General features: G+C 55.8%; 8 protein-coding genes across 8 annotated transcripts; 4 read left to right on the forward strand and 4 right to left on the reverse strand.

Annotated features, from left to right (window-relative positions):
• Window positions 1–26: 26 nt before the first annotated feature.
• CKM354_000313600 (uncharacterized protein) lies at window positions 27–2,795 on the reverse strand (the record flags this gene model as incomplete). The annotated part of the gene is made up of 5 exons (XM_044798317.1): window positions 27–125; window positions 182–2,285; window positions 2,339–2,527; window positions 2,597–2,720; window positions 2,786–2,795. 5 exons carry the CDS (start codon window positions 2,793–2,795, stop codon window positions 27–29), a joined length of 2,526 nt encoding a protein of 841 aa, XP_044654252.1.
• Window positions 2,796–3,368: 573 nt separating this feature from the next.
• On the forward strand, window positions 3,369–5,182 carry CKM354_000313700 (uncharacterized protein; the record flags this gene model as incomplete). Its single annotated transcript, XM_044798318.1, has 3 exons — window positions 3,369–4,908; window positions 4,957–5,014; window positions 5,101–5,182. 3 exons carry the CDS (start codon window positions 3,369–3,371, stop codon window positions 5,180–5,182), a joined length of 1,680 nt encoding a protein of 559 aa, XP_044654253.1.
• Window positions 5,183–5,460: 278 nt separating this feature from the next.
• Window positions 5,461–7,632, reverse strand: CKM354_000313800 (phosphate-sensing transcription factor PHO4; the record flags this gene model as incomplete). The annotated part of the gene is made up of 2 exons (XM_044798319.1): window positions 5,461–7,035; window positions 7,087–7,632. The coding sequence occupies 2 exons, from the start codon at window positions 7,630–7,632 to the stop codon at window positions 5,461–5,463; spliced, it is 2,121 nt and encodes a 706-aa protein (XP_044654254.1).
• Window positions 7,633–8,985: 1,353 nt separating this feature from the next.
• Window positions 8,986–9,376, reverse strand: CKM354_000313900 (uncharacterized protein; the record flags this gene model as incomplete). Its single annotated transcript, XM_044798320.1, has 3 exons — window positions 8,986–9,078; window positions 9,136–9,166; window positions 9,222–9,376. The coding sequence occupies 3 exons, from the start codon at window positions 9,374–9,376 to the stop codon at window positions 8,986–8,988; spliced, it is 279 nt and encodes a 92-aa protein (XP_044654255.1).
• A 1,221-nt stretch (window positions 9,377–10,597) lies between these two features.
• On the forward strand, window positions 10,598–13,828 carry CKM354_000314000 (uncharacterized protein; the record flags this gene model as incomplete). The annotated part of the gene is made up of 1 exon (XM_044798321.1): window positions 10,598–13,828. The coding sequence occupies one exon, from the start codon at window positions 10,598–10,600 to the stop codon at window positions 13,826–13,828; it is 3,231 nt and encodes a 1,076-aa protein (XP_044654256.1).
• Window positions 13,829–14,587: 759 nt separating this feature from the next.
• On the forward strand, window positions 14,588–17,872 carry CKM354_000314100 (uncharacterized protein; the record flags this gene model as incomplete). The annotated part of the gene is made up of 1 exon (XM_044798322.1): window positions 14,588–17,872. The coding sequence occupies one exon, from the start codon at window positions 14,588–14,590 to the stop codon at window positions 17,870–17,872; it is 3,285 nt and encodes a 1,094-aa protein (XP_044654257.1).
• A 278-nt stretch (window positions 17,873–18,150) lies between these two features.
• Window positions 18,151–19,141, reverse strand: CKM354_000314200 (uncharacterized protein; the record flags this gene model as incomplete). The annotated part of the gene is made up of 2 exons (XM_044798323.1): window positions 18,151–18,547; window positions 18,609–19,141. 2 exons carry the CDS (start codon window positions 19,139–19,141, stop codon window positions 18,151–18,153), a joined length of 930 nt encoding a protein of 309 aa, XP_044654258.1.
• Window positions 19,142–19,331: 190 nt separating this feature from the next.
• Window positions 19,332–20,462, forward strand: CKM354_000314300 (uncharacterized protein; the record flags this gene model as incomplete). Its single annotated transcript, XM_044798324.1, has 1 exon — window positions 19,332–20,462. One exon carries the CDS (start codon window positions 19,332–19,334, stop codon window positions 20,460–20,462), a length of 1,131 nt encoding a protein of 376 aa, XP_044654259.1.
• Window positions 20,463–20,521: the final 59 nt, after the last annotated feature.

Below are 20,521 nucleotides of genomic sequence, written 5' to 3' on the forward strand. Positions count from 1 at the left end.
GTTCTGAGGTCACACAGCGGGCTGTCCTACACTGGCTCTGACCAATCTACTTGCTCCGTGATAGGTGCCGCACCACCTTGAGAATAAGTCAACTTCAATCGCAGTCGTAGCTTCGCGGGTGGACCCTGTGGACTAGTCAGTATCAAATGAACAAGTATTGAACATCGAGCGCATCACTTACCCCTTGCACGCTTGTGATGCGCATTTGCTGCGTCGCTTCTTGGCCGCCTTCAATCTCGGAGGAGCTAATCGCTTGCAATTGAAGCTTCTGGGTCTTAGGAACAGCTGCTTGCAAATTCAGAGCGCTTACGCTCTCAAAGTTGTTGTTGTTCCGGAATCTGGCCAGCACTTGGACCGCCTGGGCTGTGCGCTGTACACTGAAACTCAAGTTCAGGTCGTTCTTGTTGTAGACTGCAAGGGCTTGCTGTGATGGCGCCGCTGCGCCATTGCCCAGTCCACCCATGGAACTGCTCGGCATGCCAGAGCCTGAAGATGCCGCCGGCTGTGAGCCAAAGAGGTCCATGATAGAATCCATGTTACTTTGTGTCTTGGGTTGACCATTGGCCACAGAAGATGGAGCATGTGCCGCTGTGGATGCGCTCGCGTCACCGCCACCTAGGATGTCAGCGAGCAGGTCTGCGTTATTGGCCTGCATCCCATTGATCGTTGAACCTGTTTCGCCAGACGGCAAGGTGGAGTCGCCTCCCATGAGGTCGAGCAGCATGTCCTGCTCCGTAATCTGACTAGGCTTCTTCTTGGCTGGGAGCTTACTGTGCCGCTTCTTCGTCGCCTCGCCAAGCACGCGTTGCTCCTCCCTGATCTCTGGTGCCGGCATACGCTCGAGAACGCCTGTTCGCACCTGGTCGTAGCCGAAAAGATTCCCGTACTCCACTGCTCGTTGTTGCACTTCGACGTCAAGGTCCGCTTGGCGACTAAGTAGTAACCGGCGTAATCGGTCAACCTGTGGTGGATCTTGAAGTCGTGTCGTGAGTTTGATCGCAGCGGTGATGATGTACTGTGTGACAATTTGGCCTGAGTAGCTGGAGTTCAATATCGTAGAGAAGAGATCCACGATTTCGTTCTCTTTCACCTCTTTCACCAGTTCTTCTTCCTCATAAGACCCGCCGCGGAGCAGCGCATCACCATATTCGCCTATGACCCAGGCTCCAGCGAGGTTGAGGCCTTCTTGACTAATGTCGTCCTTGAGCGCTGTGTACAACTTCTGTGCGCAATATGTCTGCAGTTCTGGAGTAGTTGCAATCAATCGAACAAACGAAGCCAGAATCTGTTCTTTGATGTAGTTGCCAGCCAGCTTCAGGACCCTAAGCATGGTGTCCACGTGCCAGCGCTTGTTGGGGGCAAATCGGTCTGCGGCGATGCCAATTTGTGAGGTCATGATAGGTTTGAACTCATTATCAGCTACCTCCAGAAATGCGAGCAACTCGCGAACGAGGACTCGGACGTTGGACTCGTTGATGAGAGTAAAGCTGAGATCCAGGGCTCGTCTTCGTATGCTGATATCAGGATCTCGCAAACAGTCGAGTACTGTGTTGCGGTGGCGCTGCACTGCGTTCGGCTCAATGGCAACAACCTTGATGAGGGTGTTGAGGGCGACATAACGTATGTTATTATCTCTGTTCGTCAAAAACTTGCCCAAGATGTTGACACCCAGCACTCGAAGTCCAGAATCGGCCTCGATATCCAGGATGGTCAACACAGCCTCGTACAGTATTGAGTTACCGACGTTCTTCGACGCCTCGGTGTTTGTTGCGACTTGCGCAAGGATGTCGTTGATCTGCTCGCTTGTCTGCTGATCGCCTCTTCCGAGCACACGAAGCAGTCGTAGAATCTTGACTTGGAGGAAAGGGTCCGTGATTCCAGTCACATCGTGCTCGGGTGCGTAGCCGGACTGCGATAGGGCTTTCAAAACCTTCACCAGACTGCCGGTAAGCGGTCTGAAGAGATCCACTACGCCCTGCTCGCCGCCCTCTTCCTCGTCCGCCTCGCAGAGACTGATGACCAGTGTCAAACCACTCAAGAGTACGCCGTGATTTCGATCATTGAGAAGGACTTTGGCCTTGTCGAGAAAGTGTTCCTGCAGATCCGGTACTTTTCGACATATCCGCATGGCGCACAGAGCTGCTTTTCGCCGAATGTAAGGATTCGACGACGAAAGGATTGTCTCTACTTCGGGGAACAGATCTCGAGACATTTCAATCGATGCAATGTTGCCCAATGTGCAGAGTGCCAGCCCGACAATGTATTGGTTGTTGTGATTGAGATCACTGAGTCCTGTCAGCGGTGTATAGCGTTTGTGTTCTCCGCACCTTGAACATACTTCTTCAACGAGTTCGTGACCAACGTCAACACCTCTTGATTCTCATCCAGCAGCAGCATCGTACCCAAGTAGCCGAGTCGCTTGTCCGCGAACCGCGGGGAGGCTAGAAGCTTGAGACATTCGATTTGACCGAAATGGGTTCGCTCACCCAATGTGAAAAGGTAGAGCAGCTTGGCCACATTATTCCGCCTGCAACTATATCAGACTCTGTTCGCATGGCAGCCCCAATGCTCTGGCAATATGTTGTGCTCCCCCTACCGTCGGTCTGGATCATGACTTTCTTCTCGAAAGCTGGCTCTGATGGCAGCGCTCTCTTTCTGGACCACAGCTCGCTCGTCGGCAATCGTCTTGGCAGCTCGCACGTTGCGGATGAATTGCTTGACTGTGCGCAGAGTAATCAGCGGCTGCCGTACGGTTGGAGAAAGTGGTGGTGGGTCCTGTGCCTACGTGAGCTCATCGCGGCGGTCGCAAGGACCCCAGTCTACACTGTGAAGCTGCGCAGCGGAGGTATATCATGCGCGCGTTCGTGTTCACGTGTTCGTTGTCGTGGGCGGCAGTGTGAATCGACGTTGCGGTTCGGCTGGCCAGATGTGAGGTTCAATAGCGGAATAGCCAAGTGCCAGCAACACAACTTCTACCAGGGACTCAGGAGCGCCAAGCCTTCACGTTTCTCCCAACTGACGCCGGCGGCAAACCGATCCATGCGTGTGCCGTCAGCGGGGACAGCGGACGACAGGCGGCATACCCTACCGCTGCTTCCAGTGAAGCATCGCTCGACGCCCACATCGTTCTGCGAACAACCAGTGAGTGACAGAGGGGCCATCCGATGCCTCTCTGCCTTTCTGCTTTCTGCCTGATTCGCCGGTCCGAGTCGAAGCGTCACTGCCGTACATAGCGTACATTTGCCCACGCTTTCCGCCATATACAACAGTACCACATCACACGCTGCCACAACTCGCCATTCCTTCCACTGCCGCTACGCTGTTGTGTGTACGCGCTACGTGCTGTCAAATTGCCAGCCACCACCACAATGGCCGTGACCGACTCGTCGCTGGACGATTCGATCGATCAGCGGACAGAGACCAATTCCCTTGCGACCTTACCCGATGAACTCCTATTGCATATCCTCAGTTTCTTGACACCCCTCGAGCTGGCGCAGGCAGCGCAAACCTGCCGCAGATTGGCCATCACAAGTTACGACGACATATTATGGAATCCCATAGTCAACAAAGCTGCCGCCGAAACTGTTCCTGAGCCAACCCCAATGCGATCCTTTCGAGACCTGTATGTCTCGCTGTTCCCCTACTGGTTCCTGGCCACAAATCGGATCTGGTTTGGAGACACAGAACCAACTGGCAAGCTGATCCTCGCGCGCTATGATTCCTCCTTGGGTTCGATCGTTGCTCACCAGGTCGTCGCGGTCGTAGCTAGGTCCATGGATCAGGTGAGCTTTTGGGAAATGGACAGAGACGTCCTCATTCATAGCTTTAACCCAGTTGTATGCCTGGATATGAATCAGCCGGTACTCAAGCTGGACATTGCAGGTACCAGAGAAGAAGGCTCAGTCAATGGTAGTCTAGTCGGCTGCGGTCGAGTAGATTATGGCAAGGAAACCACCATGGAAACATTTGCACAATCGGGACTGCATAGCGCGTTGACTCTGTGTCGCGCACTTCCAGCTGGAGCTATCTCAGACACAACAGCTGTTTGGCCACCCTTGAGAATCCCCGCTGCCAGCCGTGCCCGCAACGCAAGTAGTGATGGGTTCAAATCTGCAGGTCATGCACCAGGAAGCTTTTCTGAAGTGAGTCAGAACAACTTCAGGCTGAAGAAATGGGCAGAATATCACGGTCGCACTTCCAGTTCGTTCCGCGCCGCAAGTAGAATCGTGGCGGCACTAGGGATTGGTATGCCATTTGTCGAACATCTCTATCAAGACAATATGGAGTTTGGTCCAGGACCGAAAGACATCACCACTTACAGCTCGCTCGTGCCGGAATGCTACATTCCAACATTGGATAAGCCTTGGCAGGGGATCTTTGTCGGTGACTACAGTACACACGGTTGCGAGTTTCTCCTCGTCACTCAGCCCGATGAAGAACACGCTAGACCATTACCAAGTGGAATGGATTGGATGCGGGAATGGTTCCGCGGGGGACCACTCAATCTCGCAGCAGCTGCCACCGTTTTCGACGACGACGACGAAGAAGAAGAGGAGGAGGAAGAAGAAGAAGACGGAGATGAGGACGATGAACTGCACACTCATGCCACCGAGCAGCCAGATCCCGAGGTCGAAGTCCGCGATGCCGAAACTGATACTTTCCAGAGTACCGACACAGTATCCAACGCATTCCCGTACGTGCGATCACAAGATTATGACGATGTACCATCCGGACGTCTCGAAGCGATCAAATTGACAGGAGATCCGAACGTGCCGCGCTCGCAGTATAGCTTCATCGCGCCTGACATCGGACACGGCGGCTTTCTGAGGGTTGCAGACGAAAACACCTTCAGAGGCGCTCGTGTGGTTCGCGCCGCAGGCCATGTAGCAAGCCGAGGATTTCGAGAGGGTCAGTCTGCCAGGTCCTTTCAGGAGCTCAGTTGCTGACTGTCATCAGATCATTACATTCCCAGCCAGCTGATCATGATTTCACACGATCGTCTCGCACAGTTTTGGTGAGTCCAATCACAGTATGGCCCGCTCTGGACATTTTAAGAGCTTCACAGCATGAATAGGTGGTTTGTGTACTGACCTGTTCCAGGCAGGCCTTTGGGCACATCAGTTATTACACACGTGTTGACCTCGCCAGCTTGACGAGACAAGGTGCCGCTAGAGCTAGCTGATCCACCGCCAAATACATACAAACGTCTTGGCCTGTTACTTTATACTTCCGTCGCCCTTGCCGTGTACATCAATACGGCGATCGCCAGAGCCCGGTGACATCAATGCACGAACCGCTGAATATACAAATAGCCGCTCCTCTATTGATCGATCAACACGACCTCTGATACCCCCCGAGACGCCATTCGCAGATATTCGGCCAGATAAACAACATTCCCTCTCGTTTTAGATTGCCCTCATGACAGATTGCAGGGTACTATTCCTGTGCTGATGTAGGGCTTCAAGATGTAGCCTCTACGGTTTCGGCAGGAGACTTGTCGTCGGAATTTTCGCTGCCAGATCCTGATCTGCTTTGTGCTGCTTCCAGTCTCTTCCTCATCTCCTCGTTTTCCTTCTTGAGGATCAGTAAAGCTGCATTTTCCTTTTGCAGCTTGCGGATATACTCATTCGCAGATTCCACCGTAGCCGCCTTGCTGCTATTGCTCTTTGCAAGAGCATCCTCCTTGGACTCTTTGGAGTCTTCTGCGTTGATCTCAGGACTGCCATCCCTCGTACTATTTTCTTTGCCCTTAGGGAGCAGTGACTGCATCTCCTTCAGCGCCTCATTGATACGGTTCCTCCTGCCTTGTTCAGCTACTTTATGTGAGGTCCGCTTCGAAGTGAGACCCGTGGACAAGGACTCCGGGTAATTCACGCCTGGTAATTGGTTGCCCTCGAGAAGATTTTGATAGTTGGATTTGGACGCCAGGAGAAGAGCGTGGGTAGGAGAATGCAGAGCGGCGCCTTCTGGCAATAGCGGCTTGATGCTGGGACTTATCCGGGGCCGTAACGCGGGAGACACCATATTAGAACCGCCGCCACTGATGCTGCCCCGCTTCTTGCCTCCTCTACTTGACTTTGACTCTTTGCGTTCTTTCAAAAGTGCACCGGGCGTGGAAGCAGTCATCGGAGAGCCGACGATGGCTGGACTCGGAGCCGCCGACGCAAGTCTAGCAGACGAAGGAGTGCTCGTAGGCCCAAGTTTCGGTGTTTTGCGGGCTGATAGTCGCGGCGTGTCATCATTCGACACCGTGGTCACTTGAGTCTGTGGCCGTTCATCAACGCTTTGATCTGCCGCAGCCGGTAATTGAAGATCGTCCAACTCCACATCACCCGCGATTCGGTGTGATCTGGGTTCCGAGCGAGTCGCCGCGCCGCGTCCCATCGACAACAAGGACTTCGGCGTTGCGGCAGGTCCCACAGAGTTTGCGACTCCGTTCGATTGCTGAGCTCGGATGGCGGGGGAATTTGTCCGGCTGGAGGACGGCCGTGGTGGCGGTCCCATCAGAGCCTCACTGAGTGGTTCTGGGCTTATGCTGCCACCAGTTGTGGAGCTATCGCTACGCGGTATTGAGAGGCCGGCAGATGTAGGCTGTGTGCTTTTGGATCGTTGCAACTCGAGATTAACGTCCACCTCACGAGAGGGCGGCAACGACGAAAGGATGGTACCAGATTTGCGCTTGATGGCTTTCTGAATAGGACTTTGCTTGACTCGGGCGAGCGGACCTGCGCTCCGTGGAGTTGGTACTTTCCGTCGTGTTGACTTCCTGGTTGGTGCTTCAGCACTCTCGGCCTCATCTGCCAGCATGTCCACATCTACAGATGCGTTCAGTGGGGACGTCGCGTTGGAGCTGGGAGCGGTGCTGGGGTTGGTGTAGTAGCCATGCTGCAGGGGCTGTGACTGGGTCTGCTGCGAAGTCTGCGCATGGAGCATTGGCGAGGTCAAAGGGGAGAAGTAGGCGCCCGGAATGGTAAATTCAGGCTGGGCATTGTACTGTGGTGTGCCTGCAGGGGAAACCATAGGCGTGAATGCGATCTGATTCAGAGTCAGTCTGCGCGTAATCCTCTCGGCGAGCTGCGAACGCACCGCGTCCTCTTTCCTGAGATGATACTTTTGCTCGAGCAAGGCACGCTGCTGCGGGTCTAGTTGTGACTGGAGGAAACGTCCTTGTTCTCCGTGCATCTCATAGCTGTTAGGAGTTGGGGGTATTTGCTGATGCATGGAGTAGCCGGGCATGGCTTGAAACTGAAAGGACTGGCTGGGATGGAAATCGTGCTGCTGCATCGATTGCTGGAATGCTACGTCCGAAGTGAACTGCGACGACTGTGGGTGCCGCTGCGCCTGGTCTGCGCTTGCAGAGGGCCCAAAGCGCTGTTGCCCTGCAAAGTCGTGCGCATTCCCACTTAAAATGGTGTGCGGTTCATTGAGCTCGTTGAACGGTGTGCTCGGATGAGTGCTCGTGTGTTGCATATGCTCATCGTAGGACGCGGATGTGTCTATGTTCGGAAGGTTGTTCAGATCGATGTCGCCGAACTCAAACAGGTTTCCCAGATCGTCCATGCTGGCGTTCAGCGTCAACGGATCCATATCGTCCACCGAGCGCGACCATGCTTGTTCGGCCGACGCATCCATGGCGGCAACCCCACCACCACCGGCACCACTCAGGAGCGGGGTCGCTGGAGTCGCTGGATGCGCTGGCACGAGCGTGCGCGGTGCGCGTCGTCACGGCGGAGGGCCGGGGTCGTCGACGGGGGACGGAGTGAGGTCGAGGTCGCCGTTGGTGTTGCTCTGTGCGCCTGCGCCAATCGTACAGCGTGGGGCATGTGCACGAACTGGAGTTTTTGAACCAGCGCTCCGGACGACGATAGGATCGTGCTGGCCTTGGATTGTGGTCGCTGTGTCGCGCTGAGTACTGAGGGACGCGGTACCAGAGGGCTATGGGAAACGAGTGGGAAGATCGTGTGTATCGTCCTGGAGTGGTCCGCAGCCGTGCGCCCTAGAAGCGAACTAAAACTTCGTCTGCACTCTTGTTTGGCCTCTGCCTTCTCGCTATCCAGCATGCCAGTTCCCTCCCTTTGCGTTTGGCACACTGTTCACGCGGTTATCGCGTTTTGCTCATCGAGTGCAGCGGCGGTCGGCATCATGATGATTTTCACGATCGAAGGCAAGTTATTCACAACCCTCTCTTCTGTTCGGACGTGGGATGCGCAAACGTACGGAACCCCGCGACGAGCACATTTACCGCGCCGCGCCATTCAACGCTTCTAATTCGTCCGTCCTCTCCATGCTTTGCTTCTACTGCCACACTACTAACTTACGCCCACCTTATTCCTCAACTTTCCGAGATGGCCAATTTGGAGGTCAACACACATCTTTCTCTGCCAATGTCTAAGTCTAGGAGGTCGTTCGCACGGCTCGATGCCCAACCCACGACATACTGCTTGTTGTTTCGCATGCATCACAACATCTCATCCTGACAGTTGTGCACATTCTTGCACAGACGAAGAAAATCCATGTGGAACGCTGGTCAAACGTGGGATCTTGCCCTTTTCAATTTACATACCAGCCATATAGCCGTGTAGCCGCTTCATTATGCCATATGGAGGACTGTGTTCAGCATGTCGGTCGACTGCCCAGAGTGCTGTGGCCATGCTCTGGCTCTTGAAACAACGGGCAACAGTGGCGTGCATGCAGAGCCCAGCTAAACGGAGAGACGTCCAGTGCTTGAAATTGAAGTTCGCGAGAAGGCAGCGGATTCGTCTTCCATGCTTAAAATATGGATGGAAGGGACAGGGCCGCACACTATGGTACAACTGCCTCATTCTACACGTGTGCATGGCCCATATCTGTCCACCACCCCGTGCTTTTAGTTGTAGCAAAATAGATTCCTCATAAGCCGTCGAGGATAGCGACTCCCCCTAACATAGTGAACCGCTGAAACGCCAATCGAAAGACCGAGGTATAGAAAGGGTATCTGGCGGGCGGCTACATTACTGAACAACAGCCGTTCGATTGTTGAGGAGCGTAAGGGTCTTCACGTTTGTCGATGGTGCCCCAGCGACTAGGCACCATAAAGTCCTGCAGCATGTTAGTATGTCGCAAGCATCAAGCTCAGTGCATGCAACGATTATGTACCTTGGGCTCTTTGTCCGTGAAGGCAATCAAACTACAGTGAGTGTCAGCATGCGTCAATAAACCGGCTCCAAACGTCGAACACGCACTCCATGGCAGCTTCCGATACAGGTATCCGCCTGCGATTCAGATCTTCTTGTAGTCTCTGGTTGAGCTCCGTGAGCCGCCGCAGCTTGAGTTCGGCCATGGACTGCTTCTTCGTCTTGCCGTTGTCATTCGTGCGGATTTCGTAAGGGGCGGACATTATGATATGCTGGAGGCGGCGGTGCACGGCACGGCCAGTGATGCACAGGAGGGGCGCTCGTCGGATTCAACGGTGCTCGAAGTGGGCGGGAGCGGCGACAGCGATGGCTCAATCGTGCGGCGCGATGCGCGTTATGTAGGCTGTGCCCGGCGTGCGTGGGTCGCGTGTGCTCGATGCGCCGGGGCGGCGAGCGCGCAGCGGTCAGAGGACGGTGAGGTGCTCGGAATAGGTGGTGCAGGCTGATTCCGACAGCTTGCGACAGCTGCGCGCAATCAGCGTGTATTCTCGTCGATGAAGTCTGGTTTGTGCAACCTGCAAAGCTTCTCGTGCTTTTCCTAGCTGCTGCTGCTGCTGCGGGTGCTGCTGCGCTTGGGGCCGGGCCTGGGTTGCGGTCGCAACGGATGGGCGGTAAAGAGCGACGGGAGGCGACACGTGGAAGGCAGCGAGCACAGCAGCGGGCGGTGCGGACGTCGCTGGTCGCGGAGCACGAGCAGCGGTGTTGGGTAGGAATAGTGGGCGACGAGAGCACGGCGGCGCGGCTGTCTGCGGTTTCAGCGCTCTTCACCCTCCCCTGCAGGTTATTAGAATGAGCTCGGTGCCGCAGGCCACAAACTCTTGGGATAATGAGACGCGGCGCTCGCATGTGTCACGCAGCGTCCGTGGCGGGCGACGACGACGAGACGTTGGTTGCCTGCGGACAGCGATATATGTTGGTCTAGATACACACAGGCCGTCTCCGCTGCCATTGCCATGGGGGTCGCAGCTCTGGCAGCAGCACTGCGCAGCTGCATCGACCACGCCGATCGCTAGCGAGCCGAGACAAACCACCACCACTTCTGGCCCACGCCTGCGTCGACACCGTGATCCTGAGGCAGACGCTCAGCGAGCAAGGTGGCCATGCCCATGACTATGCACTGTACGCTGGCCGTCCGTCCGTCTGGGATACCGTGCCGCTGGCACTCCGCAGACGCAGACGGGACATGCTTGCACGCATGGCAAGTGGGTGTTTGTGTGGTGACCACTGATCAATCGCCCGGTCATAGCGTCGCCGATCACGTGCGTGCGTGCCAAGAGCCGCACCTCGTTCTGAAAGCAGAAACTTGATTGCATCAGCGTCCTACGATCGACCACGTCTTCGCACCGCGACGAAAGCTGTCACCGCACACAGCTGCCATCTGATCACAGTGCCTGTGATCGGATTCCCCACCGAGGTCGCCCATCATGCCGCCTCCGCCGCACACGAGGCCGGAGAACGTCCTCAAGCGCGCCCAGGAACTCATCGGCGTCGACCAGAAGCAGGCTGCCCTGTCCATCCTCCACGAACATGTCACCTCGAAGCGGACCCGAAATAGCACCATTGCCGCGCTGGAGCCGGTAATGCTCCTGTTTGTTGAGCTGTGTGTCGAGCTGCGAAAAGGCAAGTCGGCCAAGGATGGTCTGTACAACTACAAAAACACCAGCCAGAATACAAATGTTGCCACCATTGAGCTCGTGTTCCGACACTTCATCGAACTGGCCGAGAAGAGAGTGACGGAAGCCCAAGCGAAGGCGGATGAGGTCTCAGCACAGGGTGCCGCGTCTGGCGATGGCGAGGCGGCGGACAGCACTTTGGCCAACGTCACCGATTTGGAGGCCATGGAAACCCCAGAGTCCATCCTGCTGTCTACTGTATCAGGCGAGCAGTCCAAGGACCGCACCGATCGTGCCATAGTGACCCCATGGTTGAAGTTCTTATGGGAGACTTACCGCACGGTCTTGGACATCTTCAAGAACAATGCTCGACTTGAAGTCATGTACCAGACCACCGCTCACCAGGCCTTTCAATTCTGCCAAAAGTACACGAGGAAGACAGAGTTCCGTCGTCTCTGTGAACTTCTTCGGAACCATCTGCAGAACGCGGCCAAGTATTCCCAGCAGGTGCATGCTATCAACCTGAGCGATCCAGAAACACTTCAGCGTCATCTCGATACTCGATTCATGCAGCTCAACGTTGCGGTAGAACTCGAATTGTGGCAGGAGGCATTCAAAAGCGTGGAAGACATCCACACTCTCCTCAGCTTGTCCAAGCGACAGCCAAAGAACTCCATGATGGCGAACTATTACGAGAAGCTCACTCGCATTTTCCTGGTCAGCGAGAACTACCTCTTCCACGCTGCATCATGGAGCCGCTACTACAACCTGCTCAACTTGTCTGCGAGGCAAGTGGCAGCTGGCGCCGCAAAGAAGGACAATCCCAGCAACATTTCTGACACCGACCTTTCAAAGGCTGCCTCTTTCGTGCTGCTTTCTGCGCTCTCTATCCCTGTCATCAGCACTTCACGCTCTCGAGGTGCGCTGATCGATGTCGACGCCGCTCGAAACACGAAGAATGTCCGCTTGACCAATCTTCTGGGTATGAACTCGCCGCCCTCGCGTGCGATTCTGTTCAAGGATGCATTGAACAAGGACATTTTGCAACGCGCCCGCCCCGAGATTCGAGATCTGTACAACATCTTGGAGACTGACTTTCACCCTAAATCAATTTGCGAGAAAGTTTCCCCAATTCTGTCCCAGATCGGCGCCGATGAAGAGATGAAGCGATACGTTCTCCCGCTGCAGCAGGTCATCCTCACACGCCTCTTCCAGCAGCTATCTCAAGTCTATACCGATGTCAAACTGGAAGATGTCCTGGCTCTAGCACGCTTCCCAGATCCATTCCAAGTATCTGCTGCTACCATCGAGAAGTTCATCATGAACGGCTGCAAGAAAGGGGATCTTTCCATCCGAATCGATCACTCCACCGGCATCCTGACCTTCGACTCTGATGTGTTCTCGTCCGCGAAGGCCATGCATCCGGGCTCGGGTGCTGGATCTGCTGAAGCCGATGCAAGCTCCGTACAGCGATTGCAGAGCACGCCTGCAGAGATTGTTCGATCGCAACTGTCCCGACTCTCCAAGGCACTCTATATTGCCGCACAGTACGTGGACCCCTCGTTCAACGAGGACCGCCAAAAGTCGCGTCTCGCAGCGCTCAAGCGAGCCGAAGCGGGCGCTGAAAAAGAGCACGCCGATCTCCTCGCACGCCGAGAGATCATTCAAAAGAAGAAGGAGACTGCCGCGAACGTGCAACTTGCGAGACAGAGAGAGGAGGAGCAGAAGCGTAGAGCTCGCCAGCAGGAACTGCAGGCTGCCGAGACCGAGCGTCTAGCACAAGAGACGAGAGAGCGTGAAGAGCGCCGACTTCAGGCCGAGAGGAAGAAGGTGCAGCGTGAGGAGGCTGAGAAGCAACTTCAGGAACTGAAGAAGGGGGTGAAGGGCGTGGACATCTCCGAACTCGATATTGACAACCTCGATACTGGTAAGATTCGCATGCTCAAGTTGCAGGCACTGGAGCGGGAGAAGAACGAGATCGGCGACAAAGTGCGCATCGCTGGCAAGCGGATCGACCACTTGGAGCGCGCATACAGGAAAGAAGAGATCAAGCACCTTGCTGACGACTACGCCAAGCAACGCGAGCACGATTACAAGGCCTGGGAAGACAGCAAGAATGAAACCTTGGAAGCCGCGCAGGAGAAGCACAAGCAGGAAGTGGCACTCAAGCATCGTTTGAGCAGACTCGTTGGTCCATACGAGGGATTCAAGCGAACCATCACCGAACAACGTCATGCAGACTTTGAGAAGCGCCGTAAGGCCGCAGAACGCGAGCTCAATGCTGCCATGGACAAGAGACGACGTGAGGTTCGTGAGGCCAGAGCCAACGCGAAACGCCGAGCAGAGGAAGAGGAGCGCGCTCGACGTGAGGAAGAGGAGCGTGCACGCATTGAAGAAGAAGAAGCTGCTCGTGCCGCTGAAGAAAAGAGAATCAAAGACGCCGAGGCCAAGGCGGACGCCGAGAGACGTCGGCAGGAGCGCGCAGAGGCAGCCAAGAAGCAAATGGAGCGTGAGGAGGAAGCAGAGCGCAGACGCCTTGAGCGCAAGCAAGGTGGTGCTGCTGCCGGTGCTGGCGCTGCTCCTAGGACATTCGAGCGCCGTGCTGAGCCTGGCCCTGAGCCGATCGCGTCCTCAGGCCCTCCCCGCCTGGCGCTTGCTGGCAACAGGCCTTCATGGCGCGAGCGTGAGGCGATGAAGACCGCACAAGGAGGCGCGCCTGCGAGCGAGACTGCTGCCCCGGCCGAAGAGCGTGCGCCTGCGGAAGTGACTCAGCCAAAGCGGAGTGGCTACATTCCGCCAGCCCTCCGTGGCAAAGCTCCCGGCTCCGATTCGGCACCACCCGCCGCTGAACCCAAGACTGAGCGATGGCAACCCCGACCTCGCCCTGCAGAGGGTGAGCGCGAGCCTGCGGGCGACCGGTGGGCTCCTCGACGTCAGGGAGAGACTCCGCGAGGAGACACCCCTCCCGCTCCAGCAGGTGGTGCGTACAAGCCGCCGTCTCAACGCACTGGTGGCGCATACAGGCCCCCAGGAGCACGTTAATGTGGAAATGAGCAAGACATGAAGAGACATGGAAAGTACTTCTTATGGAATTTGTGCGAGCAAATCGAAAGTGCTTGAAGGCGTTTTGCATGGAAGTCACATCGGCGCGTCGTTCAGTTAAGTAGGCAGCTAGCACAGCGCTTTAAATGCTGAGATCAGCTCTGAATCATCACAACACGAGTAGATTGGTCCCGTGCAAGACAATTGATGACGTCTGGAACATGGTAGCATAACGGCCGTCCTAACGTGTCACATGCGCATGACCTTGGTCACGGACGCGAGAAGCCGATCGGTGGGGCGCACCTCACCCCGCGTGCCGCCGTTGACTACGACTCCGATAACAACAACACTGACCTTACCACGACGACCCTCACGACTGCTCTCACACGACCCGAGAGCGCAACACGATCATAGAACGCAGTGCAGCCTTGGCCTGGGCAACACACGCACAGCAGACCGAACACGGATCGCACCCAACAAAGAAACAGCGCACGCACCGCCGAAGCCTCTCCACCGCGATCGTCACCTTCGCTATTGCGGCATCCGCTCCTGTTGCACACGCACTCCACCCTGTCCCTGTCTGACAGCGGAGAATCGTGGCTGCACTGCACGCAATAGCTATCGCGATTGAGGAGAGTGCCTGGCGTAGACGCATCGTCGCCCTACCCGCGCATCCTTGCACGCCGGCTCCTGAAGCCTCACCAGCTGCACGACTGACCGCTCGTCTCGGCGGACCTAAAGGAGGCATCGTCAGGCTGGATGCCACCCGCCGAAGACCTTGTGCCCGACCTCGATAACAACCTCGACGAGCCTCGCCCACTTCCCGCTACAACGACTGCAGCGGAGTCCTCTGCGCTAGACACCGAGGAGGCGTGGGGGCTCAGTGCATCGCCCCCAAAAGCCAGCAAGAGAAAGAAGAAGGGCAAGAAAAATGCCAAAACTCAACCTACCGGTGACGAGGGCGATGACTCAGCTCCGTATCCCAAGTCGATAACACCATCCCCACCCACGGACGGCGTCAGAATTCAGCCAGCGGAGGCGAGGCTACCAGAGCCGCCACCTCTGGTTGATGTGGAGGACGACTTCAGCGGGCCAGAAGGAACGGTGACGTCCGTGACGCGAGAACCAGCTGCGAAGCCTGCGCCTGAGACGTCTCCTGCTGTTCGGTCGCCTCACCCAGTGCCTCCCAGACCGGCCTCTATACCACTTCACTCGAACCGACCAACACCGCCTCAACATGTCAGAGATCGTGCAGAGAGCCAGGTGGGCTTCAATACAATGGGAGGTCCGGCTTCGACACAGTCGCGCCGCGAGTCATTCATGGCACAACCAGCTCAGCGACCTCGCTTCGTCGAAGTACCACCGCCTCATATGCCACAAGCTCACTTCTTTGGCCTCCCAGATCTTGGTCTAGGGCTCGATCAAAAGCAAGAGTCCGGACGAGTCGCGGGGGCAGATGGCTATTGTTGTCGCTTGGACTCATTTGCTGACGCCGGCAATGACACATGTGCGCAAAAGTCAAAGGAGGCGCTGCTGGTAGGGAGTGATGGAGCACTTGAAGTCTTTAGAATCCTACCGAATAAGCTGGAGCTCGTTGGTCGCATTGAAGGCTTGCGAGGTGCTGTTATTGGCGCCAAAATTCTGCCTCACGTCGAGCGGTCTGATCCGCTCATCGACCTTCGTCCACTGGTTGCCGTTGTGGTCCATGGACCGATGCTCGATCTTCGCCACGACTCTGGCAGCGAAGGGTATCCGGATCACGATGCAGCGTTGCGGCTTCAGACGACGGTTGATGTATATTCGTTGGAATTGCAGCGGCATCTTGCTACACTTCATGCTAGTGCACCGGTCGCTACGGGACAACCTGGAATGGGCCCGAGCACACCCCTTCCTCGACCTACTGGAGATTTCGAAGTCGACGCACAAGGGCCGTACATAACCGTATCCTCTGGCAAGAGTGGCGAGGTTCTAGTCTTCACATCGTTAATGACCGAGCTGATACAGCAGCCCCAATTTCGCTGCATAGGGAAATTCTGGACGGCAATCCAGAAACCGGTATCTGGTCGGCCTAGTCCTAGTAATGAGAGTGGCATTAGCGTAACAGAGTCGCCGGAAGAGCCCCAAAAAGCTATTTACAGCTTGAGCTCTCGTTGGCTCACAATTGTACCTCCAGCGCTGTCTTCGATAATCTCGCTGGGTGGTACCCCTCTAATAATTGATGCGAATTCAAGTCCACCTGGCCTCTCAACACATGCGGCTCCTCCACCCCCGCCAATCACTTGCGAGGTGGTAAGTACCGATGTGGAGGGCGCATGGGGGCGACTTGGGCGCCAAGCAGCACAGGGTCTGGTCAAGGTCTCGCAGAAGGGCTTCGAGATGGGTCGACAGGGCTGGAAGGAGCTGACCCAGCCCTCACCTCCAGGCTTACGTGCCAATCACGATCGCGGACCTCAACAAGAAGAATTCCCACCCACAAAAGCGCCAACGAACGATCTCCGCACAGCGAAAGAGCCAGCGCTCGTAAGTCTCATCGACTTGGATAACCTTTTGATCTGGGAAACACAAAAACCAAAGTACATGCCCGTGCCCATGTCAACGTTTGCGCTACTGGACGGCTGTAATTTTGTCTCACTTTCGTCCACTGGTACTCGATTATTGACCTCTAGTCGCAAAGGCGAGGTTTCCATGATATGGGATTTAGGTCAGGTTGCGCATGGGACGCCGAGACGCCTCGACAGCGCGGGCGAGGAAGCCAGCACGTGTCCAAGCACTACCCAACTGCTCCGGGTCGCTCGTAACAGCCCGTCGACTCTGTTGAGCTGTGCCTGGAGTCGAGACGATGATGCCGTGGCAATGCTTACCAACCATGGTACTATACATCTTCATGAAGTGCCTTCGCGGCCCCAAAGCCGCAAGCGCAAGCGAACAGCATCGACTACGACCAACGCCGCCGAGAAAGCTGATGCCACGGTCAGCTTGTCTACCGGGCTGTCGCCTCCCAGCTCGGGATTTTTGGGGAGCATCAAGTCATGGTCACAGACTGTCAGCACACAGGTTAACTCCATACGAACGACCAGTCCGGCATCGGCTTTTGGACTCCCTACCACATTCGCTGGCTTCCGCGAAGCTACTGCAGCGGCTGGCAACGCTGGATCTCGAGTCGTGGCACGAGGCCTAAGCCAGGGCCTGACCGCTGCCAAAGGCGCTAGCAGTGATTACTGGCATGCGGATGACAACAAGATCAGGCACACGAAGGCGTTGCAGACGCCACTCTCTGCGAAATCGGTCAAATGGATCAAACGCAACAGTGCAACTTCTGTGGCGATTGTCTGCGGTGGCACCTTGCACGTCCATCCTGTGCAGCGCGTCACTCGACGAAAGGGATCCCAAGTGGTCACAAATCTCAAACACGAGAGATATGCCCACAAAGCCTTTCCACTTCCCCCGATAGCATCCAAGCCAGAATATTCGGTTGCGAAAGGTGCAGACTTGTCATGCATTGGGCAAGGGCCGCACGGCTTCTGGAGTCTGCGACAGGCAACCTCTCCGGTTGCAAGCGACCGTCGCGCCAGCACTATAACGGCGCCTCGTGGTTGGGCCTCGACCAACGATGTGGAGACGAACGCTCCCTATTGCCCATTCCACGTCGGATCCCAAATCGGAATCTACGCATTCGATGAGATGGAATATAGCCAATACAGGGCATGCCCCGCATTTACTAGCTTTCAGCAAAGAGGACATGGCAACGACCAGCGACCTTGGACTTTTGGCGATGCTATGCCTCCTAGCACTAAGATAAATGAACAGATGCCTGACGAGTTCCGCGAAAGCTCGTACGGCACTGGACTCGCTGACGATGATTTGGAAGAAGAAGTGGCTAGTCAGATGGAGAGCAAGCTGACCATTCAGCCGCCGAGTGGCAAGAGGCAAGACGAGCATATACGGGTTTCGACACGCCGCAAAGGGCGAGGCCAGGGGGTCGCAGACGATGGACATGAAGGTCTCGACCTCATGGAAGACGACCAGGGCCACGTTGGGACTTGATTGGCAAGCATTGGAATTTTGACTGCGTGGTGGAATGCGCCTGCATCCTGGCACGGTTCGAAGCGCTTCTTTTTGCTGTACCTGTGCGGAGAAATACATTGGTCAGGGACTAAACAATGCTGCGATCGCCTCCCAGTACAATTTTGTGCATAAATCGATCACCAGGGCTCTCAGGGAGGAGGAAGCTCGAATATCACATGGATTGAGCATGAAACTGCAGTAGTTTCAGTTAGGAAAACCACGCGAGTTGGCAAATCAAGGCTCCGCTGTTCATAATATCATGGCCTCTTGTGCTCTTTATACCTTTTTTTGTGCATCGTGGGGAGAATCTGCGAGCTGTTATGGAGAGCGGTCCTGTCCTCTTCTATCCCTTGATGCCTCGCGTCTCCTCCGCCTCCGGGAACCCGTGTCAGAAAGAGAATCGTCCCTCGTAGAGCGACGCGGTGCGTCACGATTCGCACGACGCTGCGACCGAGAGTGAGTGCTGGACTCATCCCTGAGCGGTGATTCATGTCGAGATCTGTTTGGATTACGATGACGATCTCTCCGAGAATGGTGTTCGTGTCTGCGCCTTTCTCGGTCACCATCATCCGACTCCTCGCCTCGCCGTGATGACCGATGGTGGTGATGTCTGCTGTGTTTGTGGTGTCGGTCGTGGCCTCGATTACCTTCCTTCTGTTTTACGACAGCCTTGAGAGCCTCGGCTACCTCCTCTCGTTTCGCCTGGACGAGATACTCTTTCATGGGGTCGTCATCGTCGTGTTCTCTTAGTAGCTTCTGCAATTCGATTTCCTCTTTGATCAGAGGCCGCTCCTCTTCACTCTCGCTCTCCTCCGTTTTCCTTCGCTTCCGTCGCTCGTCCCCTTCTCTGTCGGTGTCATCGGCATCCTCGACATCTTCGTCGTCTATGCCTTCCACCTCGCCTTCCTTTTTCTTGTATCGGGTGTGGTCGACGCTGATCACGCGGCCCATTACACCAGCGCCGCTCAAGTTGTCGACAGCAAGATCGCAGCTTCGTTGGTCCTCGTACTTGAGAAAGCAGAAGCCGCGGGATTTTCCAGTGTCCTTGTCGCGCACGAGATTGATATGCACCGGGTTGCCATATTGGCTGAAGATGGTGAGGATGTCGCCCTCTGAGAGCTCAAATGGCAAGCCGCCGATGTACAGGTAGGCTGTGTCGCGGTAGTCAATGTGCCAGGACGCGTTGGGTGGTATGCACTTGTCGAGCTCGGTCTGGTTGAGGCGCTCAATCTGGCGAATGGACTGCATGGCGGCAGCGTGGTGGTCGTTTGTTCAGATGCTGTGGATGCATGTGATATGCGATAGCCACAATTATTTCCACTTGCATGGGCGCGCACGTGGCAATGACGTCGGAGTCGAAGCTGGAGTGGGCACATCACATGCAAGTAAACTCACTCTGCGAACTCCATGTCCGCTCTGCATTCTTCCACCGCCCAGCATGGCCCCGGCTCTCACAATTTCCATTCCCACGGCGACGACAGCGACCCCGGTGGACGCCAAGCCCTTCACGCAGTACCATGTCTCGCTGCAGCTGCCTCTCCGCCGCCACGATATCCGAAAGCGATACAACGACTTTGCCGCGCTGCACGAAGCTCTCGTCTCAGAGGCAGGCAAGCCTCCCCCGGCACCTTTGCCCGCCAAGTCATGGCTACGACGCACAGTAAACAATGCGAGTCTGACCGAGGAGCGGCGTGCCGGCCTGGAGAAGTACCTGCAAGCCATCATCGCCTCAGACGATGCTCGATGGCGGAGTAGCGCTGCCTGGCGCGGGTTCCTCAATCTGCCCAGCAGTATCACAACTACTAACACACCGGGTTCGAAACGTCCGAGCAGTGCTCATGGAGGAGCAGCTACGGACCCGAATCAATGGCTGGACTTGCATCGCGACCTCAAGAGCCAGATCCAGACCGCTCGTTCACAGCTAAAACAGCGCGAATCTGCCTCGACAGCCCAGTCGCAACACACACTTTCTGCTGAGGCCAAGGCAAGCCTGGTGCGTGCGGCCACCTTTATCGCGCAGCTGGAAGATGGTCTCAAAGCGATAGCCGCAGCAAGCAAAGGCGACGATGCTGGCTGGGGAGGCGTCAAACGTCTCGGCGATGGCGAACTGCGTCGCAGAAAAGATTTGATTGGTGCTGCCAAAAAAGAAGTGGAAGGTCTCGAAGGCGTGCTGAAGAGCATGGCCACACAATCTGCGAAGGTTTCTGGGAGCAGCAGTGGCATGAACGCCTCGGCGGCAGCCACGTCAGAGCAAAAGTCAGAGTTGTGGAAAGGCACCTCGGCGGCGAAGCCGAGTGGACGCGTATTGGGAGGTCCGATGATGGAAACAGAACGAACGAGAGAATTGGACAACTCGGGTGTGTTGCAACTGCAAAAGCAAATCATGCAAGAACAGGACGAAGATGTCATGAGCTTGGGCAAGACAGTGGCGAAGCTAAAAGACATGGGCATTCTGATCAATGAGGAGTTGGGCATTCAAAATGAGATGCTGGGAGTCATTGAGCAAGATGTGGAGAGAGTGCAAGGCAAGATTGATGTTGGACGCGCTCGAATCAAGAAAATCAGTTGATCTCCAGGAGTTTGTGTGCAGCTTCCAAGTCGGAGAAATTGGCGAGGTTGTGTGATATC

Source organism: Cercospora kikuchii, assembly GCF_019650295.1.
Source record: "Cercospora kikuchii DNA, contig_00002, whole genome shotgun sequence".
Classification (NCBI taxonomy): domain Eukaryota; kingdom Fungi; phylum Ascomycota; class Dothideomycetes; order Mycosphaerellales; family Mycosphaerellaceae; genus Cercospora; species Cercospora kikuchii.